The 8,274-nt window shown below is 43.2% G+C and overlaps 1 protein-coding gene across 1 annotated transcript; it reads left to right on the forward strand.

The window, feature by feature from the left end:
- Positions 1-5,865: 5,865 nt before the first annotated feature.
- LOC104037549 (protein TUNAR) lies at positions 5,866-7,223 on the forward strand. The gene is made up of 2 exons (XM_075711765.1): positions 5,866-5,892; positions 7,038-7,223. The coding sequence occupies exons 1-2, from the start codon at positions 5,866-5,868 to the stop codon at positions 7,221-7,223; spliced, it is 213 nt and encodes a 70-aa protein (XP_075567880.1).
- The last annotated feature ends 1,051 nt before the right edge of the window (positions 7,224-8,274 follow it).

An 8,274-nucleotide genomic window follows, 5' to 3' on the forward strand; every position in this document is an offset into this window, starting at 1 on the left:
GAGACCTTGCTGTAGGTGGAGGAGCCAAAGGCTCCTTGTGAACCTGTGGGTAGCACTGTCTGCACAGAGGCAGGTAAAGGAGAGTTTGTAGTAATAACCTGGTATTTAAGGCTCATTATTCTGCTACAGATCATAGCTTTGTTTCTAAGATAGGGACACTTGTATTTAAAATATCTGGCCTTTTCATAACAGAGCTTAGGTGTCCTGAGCATTTCAGGGTTGTGCATGATCCCAGAGACATAAATGAGGAGAAGGAAGGTAAAACTGTAAAACCGGCTGCAAGTCCTTTGCCTCCTCTGAGTTCTGAGCTGCCCGGGGGACAAAAACAGCTGCCAGAACAAACTGGATCAGACCCTTGGTGGGGAGCAGGATGAGCCCTGTAACGCATTACTTATTTGAATTCTGCCCTCTCAGAATAACCTCTTTGCTGCTGAGTGCCTGCCTTTATTCTAGAGGAGGTCTCACTTTGCTGAGACCTTTGGAAATATCCTGGCTGTAATGCTATAAACAGAGTGTGTTTCCCACTGACTAAAACCTGCCAGCATAGCAGCAGCCTGACGTGGGTTTATTTTCCTGCTTGAGGACTACATAAGTGCTTGTGTCCTCTCTCCGCTGAGACATCTCTTCGCTTCAGGCACTGGTCTCTCCGCTCACTGCTGGGGAGTGTTATTGAACCTGGCTCACATTCCTGCTCTTTCTGATCTTTTTTCTCTAATGAAAGACCTCTCCCTGGGCACCTTTCCTTGTCTCCTCACTCCCTTCTTTTATGGCAGGTCTTTGCTTTTCTCAGGTATTCAAATTTCTATCGTATATTAGTTTCTGCTTATTCCATTTCAGTTCATCTGCTGTTCATACATACTGCACACAGCCTGTGTAAGCTGCTGTGTCTGAACGAGCTTTTAGTGAAGCTTCTTATGGTCCCAGAGCTTCTCTTGGCCTAATCCTGCATTTATATGGTGCCTTTCAGTTCTGTGAAATCTAGCTCTAAAAATAAATGCAAATGTGTGTCCCTGCACCCACCAGTACTTCTCTGAGCAGGACCTTGACTGATAGCTGACAACACATTGGGTTGGTGGAGTTTAGGAGAGGACTTATCCAGCCCAAATGGCACAAGGATCATGAGTGGATACAAAGTAATCACAGAAATGAGAATATGCCAATGTAATCCTTAGAAAAAGGACTGCTAATGAGCACAACTGTGTGTGCTAACTTTGCCTTCCTCCCACAGGCCACTGACCGCAGTGCGGTATCCACTTGACTGCCCTGCTCAGCATCTTGCCTAGGGACTGTCCAGGACTTGAGTCGAGCACCCAGCTTTTCCAAGTCTGCCCTTGAAGGAAAATGAGGTTAAAAGAACATGTTAGGAGGAAAGGACCAAAACCCCCTTGGCTGTGATATTCAAGTGGGGTTAAATCCTCTAGGAGCCTCTCCTCCCTGCTTGGTAATTCAAGCACTTCTTTGTGAGATAAGGGAAGGTGTCAGCTAGAGCAGCACCAAACTCACACTCTGCTTCGTATGATTTCTGTGCCCTCCTCAGTTTGCTAATCAAAACAAGTTTCCACTGCGTGTTTCTTATCCCCAGAGGGTGGAACTATCCTCAGAAAATTAAAGCTCTCTTATCTCTTAATGTGTCATCACAACTAATAGCCTGGGGACTGTAAACAAGTTTAAATATCAAAACAATTTGGCTGGTGATTGTCTGTGATTATGGATTAAGAATACAAAATTTTTGCTCACTGATATTCCAGCTAGATTGAATGAAAGGCGCCAGAGCCTCAGCTGGTGTAACAGCGGTAGCTCAGCTGAACTCAGGGGAGGGAGGCTGCTTTGTGCCAGCTGAGCATCTGATCCTGGGAGTTTTTCAGAAGTTTTCATTCTTGTTTCTCAAACTGCCAGGTAATACATGACAGCACGGGCTGATCAGGAGGAGCACTGAGGGCCCTGGCAGCGCCCGGACTGTCCTTCCCTCCTCTGACTTCCCAGGAGCCCCGCTTCTGCTGGCTGTGCCCTCCAGACGCAGCCTCTTTGGGGACCTCAGAAATAATGACTTAAAAGAGAAATGATTTAAGGTTACAAAACTTTTTCAAGAGCAAGTCAAGGTGCCAGCATATTCAAAACCTGACAGATATGTCGGGGCAGGTACTTCACAAGGGATGTGCTTTGTATCTTTGATGTGACAAACATACTGCAGTAAATTCACAAACGTGCACTTGCTGCTGCCTTTTCTAAAGCCCTGCCACTAAGCCATCACCTTCAGCTCAGTCACTGCTCACACTGCGTGAAAAGACAAGTAAGGATTATCTCCTTTTGCTAGAAATGCTTCACCTAGTTCACAGGTCCCACAGATTTGGGGAGATGGTAGTGCGTGTATTTTATAGCACTGTTGGATTTTAAATTTTTCATGTTAATGTCTCCCTCTTTTGGAAGTATTTGTGGGGCCTCATTTTTGTTAGGCATCATTTTCTAACGTAGGCTGAGCAGTTCTTCAAAAAATCCCACAGATGAGAAACTGAGGCAGAGAGATACTACATGGATTTCCCATAGATGTATGTCATGAGTAGTGCAAGGAGATGAATAGTGCAAGGAGTGTCCTAACCACCGAACTGTCCTTTTCTCCCCTGTGCAATGCAGAATACATGGAACATCTTTTCATGCATAGTTTTTCAGAATATATCTTTTCAAAAGGCTGATGTTAGGTTAATAATGAATCTTACAAAATGAAGTAGGAAACACATTAATTTTGATGTGCCTCTAAAGTGCTTTCCAAAGGAAGTAGTAATTAAATAAGAAGGACAGTTATTAAAGAACTGGTAAATCTAGTGCTCTCTATCCCTCCTATCTCAGCAGTTCTAGCAGCAGTTCTGGGTAAGGAAAAGGAGTGTTTCTGACAAGCATGAAGTCCTACCAGAAAAATATAAAGGGAGCAATGTGTCATAAGAATCTTAAAAATACAAAACAATGTCAAATAAATGAAATCAATTTCCAGAAGAGAATAATAAAGGCTGAAAAAAGATACCCAGAAAGCCAGAAGATTTTTCTATTTTCTTAATTGGCATAATTATACCAAAAGTGACAGCAAATAATTTCCCAGTAGCAAAAAAAGACCCAAAAACCCCAGCCAGCAAAAATACCACTCTGAGCATGAGATCTGTGAAGGTTAAAGGCTTGTGTCTGCCTTTAGGAGAGTGCTCCTCTTCTCCCAAGGTCAGTCCTTAAATGTGGAGAAGTAATTTTGGTTCTGGTCTCAGTTCAAAGTCAACGCTTACCTTGGTTTCAACAGTGCTATATTTGGCAAAGTACTAATATAATTGTATTTGGTCCCAGTCTTGTCCTGTTTGAATGTTAAAAGTCTATTAATACCAAGCCCATTGTGCTCTCTCTCTCGTAGTTTAGGTAATAAAACAGGTGTGTATATATATAGAAAAATAAAAATATAGGTGTGTATATATATGTATATAAATTTAGGTATAAAATAGCGAGCAGTGTGGACCTGCTGGAGCAATCCCTCCAGGGAAACTAATGGTGCCAGTGTCCACACTACATGTGTTTTGGGGGTTTTACTTCAGACCAGCTTTTGTCTGGTCCCCTGCTCCCATGGACTGAAATTTCTTCTATTGTTTTTATAGCACATGAATAGCTGGAGCACAATTTTGGGTGTAGTTTCATCCAAAAAGGATGCAGGTCATGAGCCAAATACAGCACATAGGTATGACTGGAGCAACAGACATGACCTCCAACAAATCACACTGTGCATCAGCCCATGTATGAACTCGCAATTGCTATTGCCTCCTTGTTGTTCCTTCATGCTCATCACCAGCTTCTCCATGCATATTTCACTACATCACACTGAGGACCTTCTTCCTCAGTTAAGGGGCCTCCCTTAGTTGGACAGAAATAATCTGGCGGTCTGAGTCACGTTGGCAGTGTTTGGGTTTGAAACCACTCAGTATCTCCCTGCTAATAATTAGAATCTGCAAAGAGGAGAAAAGTGATTGCTCAACCTCAGATCAGAGATTGTGCAGCCCAGGGATCCCCTCTCTCACAGCAACTAGTAATGGGTGCCTGGGAAAGGCTTTAATAACAAAGCAAGGATGTGGTGGTACTTCCCCAGCATACTTTCTTAGCTTCCATAAAATTTACAACTCAAGGATTTCCTAAGTCAGAGACTTTGTCTTTGCATCTAATAGCCTTTGATATGTTTTTTTCTTTTGTCAATTATTTAACTACTTTTTAGATTTGCGTTAATTTTAGGATCTACAGTGTCCTGCAGGAAGGAGTTTGACACCTAACTTCATGCTGCACACTCTGGATTTACTAAGAAAAGACTGGGGATGTTAATAAGAGGGGTTCAGGTGCCCCCATGCTGCTTCTGCTTGCATTAATCTTAGAAACAGGATTGTCTAGCACATGTGGTGCAGAGTCACTATGCCCAAGTTAAGAGTGTTGGTGGATGCAGTGCATGTGCAAATCCACCCCAGCTGGGGCTCTGCACTGCTCCGTGTGGGTTTAGGTTGATGTGAATGGGAAACTCTTTGCAGACCATGGGATGCAGAGAGACCCATTGTACCTTCTCTGGCTTTTTTTAGAGCCAAAAGGCCTTGGCCCACAAGATGCTTGGGTATGACCAAGTTTCTGTGGGAGCGAGAGGTGCTGAATCAAGAGCGCTCAGCTCTTGTGGGAAGCAGCCAGCAGGTGTTTCGCCCTCCCCTTGAATCCTTGTGTTCCAGGCCTGGGATTTTATCAGACTGTATTTGTGATCCCACTTGATTTTTCAAATAAACAGTGAGATGCAAGCATTTGGCCAGAGGGAAAACCTCCCAGTTACTGAAGGAGAAAAGGACACAACATCCAAATGACTCATGGCTTTGTAGGTGAAGTAATGACTGTATGTCATAACTTGGGATCTGGGTTTCTGGTCCGATGCCACACAGAGTGGATGTGCTTGCATTGTGAGGTTAATGTCAATGGCTTTGGTAGGAATTCTTCTGTGACTTACTAGAGACAATTTGCTTGTTAAGATATCACTGACTGCACGGTGGCAATTAATAAGGTAGGGAGGGCACCCACCAGATGCAAAGCTGAACCAAGCCCTCCTCTGGACACCAGCCAGTGGCAAATATGATGAAGCCCTTCTGCTGCTAGAAGAGGTAGGTCCTGCAGGAGGAGTTGCAGGTGTCTGTGGCTGGAGGAACAGTGGGGACCAGAGAGTTTCTGAAGGCTAGAAGGGAACCTGGAGGGGGGCAGCAGGAGCCAGCATGCCCTGGGAAGTACCTGGTGCCTCTGAAGTTTTGCTCTCCTGGGGCAGGTTACCCAAAGACCTGCTGGATGACCACACACTGATGTCTGATGCAGTATCCCTCTGCCCAGTGCCCCCTGCTCCTGCTGACTTGTGTCTGCTGTGGGTACCTTCAGGTTATTGTCTGCCTCATTCTTGTTTTCCGCTGAATCACTTGGTGACGCTAAGGCAAAACACGTAAATGCTAATTCAAGTGTAAGCATAAAGGCCAGTGGCACCTCCGCAGACCCCTGCTTCTGCCTTACCACTAATCACTTGTACCTGCTGGCATTCAACCATGATGCCTTTTCTAGGAAGTTGCCAGCAGTTACTCGTCCTGTATATGAACAACTTGCAGATGCCACAAAGTACAGGTTACTTTGGATCCTCTGGTTTTCCTCTCAGTCTCTCCATCACAGGATTTCCTCATGTCTCCTGCTCTTTTCCATCCTTTTGCTGCACTGCCCAGGAGCTCGGTAGAGCTGCAGGTCAGGGCTCCCCTCTGGTGATACCTGCTGGGGGGAACGTGTGTGTCTGCAGGCAATGGCCAACTCTTGGGGAGCCCTTCCCACCCTGAACATCCATGCTGCATGGGATCTAGTGGCTTTTCTCCGTGTGTTAGCAGAGGGAGGAATGAGGGAAGTGCCTGTGCCCCCTTTCTCCTCCAACCAAACCCCTCCTATAAGCAGGAGCTGTTGGGGAGCATTTTTTACTACATCCTGCCACTGCTCCCTGCAGCAGAACCATCACGGGATATGGTTTGCAGCTTGGGAGACAACAGCAGGGCATCGCCTGAACCCAGCTGTTGGCAGATCAGTTTGCTTTGGGAAACCAGCCAGCCTTCTGCAGTTTTCTGGGGCGCTTTGGTTTGCCCATGAGATCAGAATTTGCAGCGTTAGATAATGACAGATAAATAGAATTTATCCATTTCTAATTTGAACAATCAAATGTTTACCCAGGTCTCAGCACCCGGCTGGAAGAGCAAGGGAGCTTCTTTGTTTATGGCTCCGGCAGTGCCAGGAGTCAGGGCTAGTCCTGCACTTGAAGAACCTCCTTTTTTAAGCAGTTCAGGGGCTGGGGCTGCTGCTTGGGAAATGGCTATATCCTCCCTGCAGGCAGATCAATACATTTCAGCTCACTGCACTGCAAGTAACTTTTCATTGTACATTAAGAATGAGGAAAATAAAAGCCAAGATGGATGTTATTTTGGTTTTGCTTTTATTTTGAATTATTTATTGGGAAGTCACTGCTGTCTTCCTTCTCGTCAGGAGACAAAATGCCTTTGTCTTTGGTGTTTTTTGCCTATTAAAAAGAAATGAGGTTTTCCCAGTTTTATTTCCCTCACCCTCTTGCTTCTTGGTACTGAAGTGTAAATCTAGGGTTTCTGCAACCTGACAAGATGGTCTCCTGCAATCCTAATGCAGGCAAAGTCCCCACCGATGCTGGTGGAATCACACCTCGTTGGTACGTTTCTAACCAGTTTCATAACGACATTGCAGATGAGTTATATGTGTTATGAATGATCGCTGGCATAAAAGCAGAGCATGTTATGGAGCGTTATAAGTAATCTACAGGCTAGCTGAACTATCATTTTAATTAAGCATTTACTAAATAGCTTGTAAAAATATTAATCCTTTTAAAGTGAATTCTTAATATGAAGTGTTATGGGGCAAAAATTCTGCAGTTGGCTCCATCCACTGTTAATATGAGCTTAGAAACTCAAACTGACAATCCATTTTGATGTTTTTCTTCCTAAATCTAGGTTATCCTGAAGGGGAAGATAAAGAAACTGGCCACCAAGATGGTAATCACTAGTGGAAATGAAGAAGATAAAGGGAGTCAAGAAAAGGAAAGCAAAGAAGAAACCATCTTGGCAATGCTTGGAATTATTGGGACAATTCTGAACCTCATTGTGATCATTTTTGTGTATATTTACACGACATTGTAAACTAGAAGGCATGCAAACAGACCAGATAAAACGGCCATTAAGAGTGACGACAAACATTGCTGACTATTGACAAGTTGTTTAATCAGAATTGACTGTGTATTATATTAACACATCATAAAAGCACTGCCTGCAGGCAGTGAAGGCTGAAGCACAATTAATTTAACAAGACTTTTTCACACAGTAACAAGCTTAACTCTTCTGTCCTGCCCCCTGCCTTTCGGTGTGGGGGGAAAATGACTGCAATTATGTGAGTTGTAGCTTTGAAAAAATCCACCAGGGTTATATTGTTTTAACACAATTAAAAAAAAAAAAAAAGAAAAGAAACTGTACACTATATACAATTAGAAATGTATACTGTATACTCGCAAAGATTGAACTCAAAGATAGCTTCACAGCACAGATCACGTGTCTGTTAGGTCAAATGATCTTTCCCTCTTGGTTTTTGCTTTTACTTACATTGAATCTGACAAGCTTTTTATTTAATATGAACATATGGTGCAATTATGAAAAAGACAATTCCATTGAGCAAGGTCTGCCTAAACCTGATAAAATGTGGGGAGAAATACAGTACATGATTATTTTTCCTTTCTCATTCGCTTAACATCTGTGTCTGTTCATACCAATGTTTATAAATATATATTTTTAATAAATGTGCTATATTTTTAGCATGAACCAAATATTTGGAGACACTTGTATTCATGCAGCTAAATTTTGTTTGATGAAGTGCCCTTTTTGACAATGGATGTTATTTTTCTCAGCAATTATACAGCAGTCTTGTTTGCAGCCCTCTCACTGTAGTCTGAAGCAAGCTCACATCATGCTCATATGCATGACTTGAAGTTGGAATGTCAGCTGAAAAGCATTGCTGCTTAATACGGGAAATAGCAAAACATTGTAAGGTGACCTTTGGAGACTGGTTGCAGAAAAACGGCTCTATTTATAGTTTTTAAAAAAAGAAGCAAATGAAAGGAATATTGAGGTACCTCACAAAATATTACAAAATTTACAGAATCTATGCCTTTCAGAATCTGGTCATACTCTCTAAGTACTT

This window comes from Pelecanus crispus, chromosome 6 (assembly GCF_030463565.1).
Source record: "Pelecanus crispus isolate bPelCri1 chromosome 6, bPelCri1.pri, whole genome shotgun sequence".
Taxonomy (NCBI): Eukaryota; Metazoa; Chordata; class Aves; order Pelecaniformes; family Pelecanidae; genus Pelecanus; species Pelecanus crispus.

Bases quoted from the DNA above. Each gene is read 5' to 3' on its own strand.
- LOC104037549 (XM_075711765.1), top strand. From the start codon at position 5,866: ATGGGATCTAGTGGCTTTTCTCCGTGT. The intron at 5,893-7,037 runs GTTAGCAGAGGG...TCCTAAATCTAG, and splicing joins CTAGTGGCTTTTCTCCGTGT to GTTATCCTGAAGGGGAAGAT.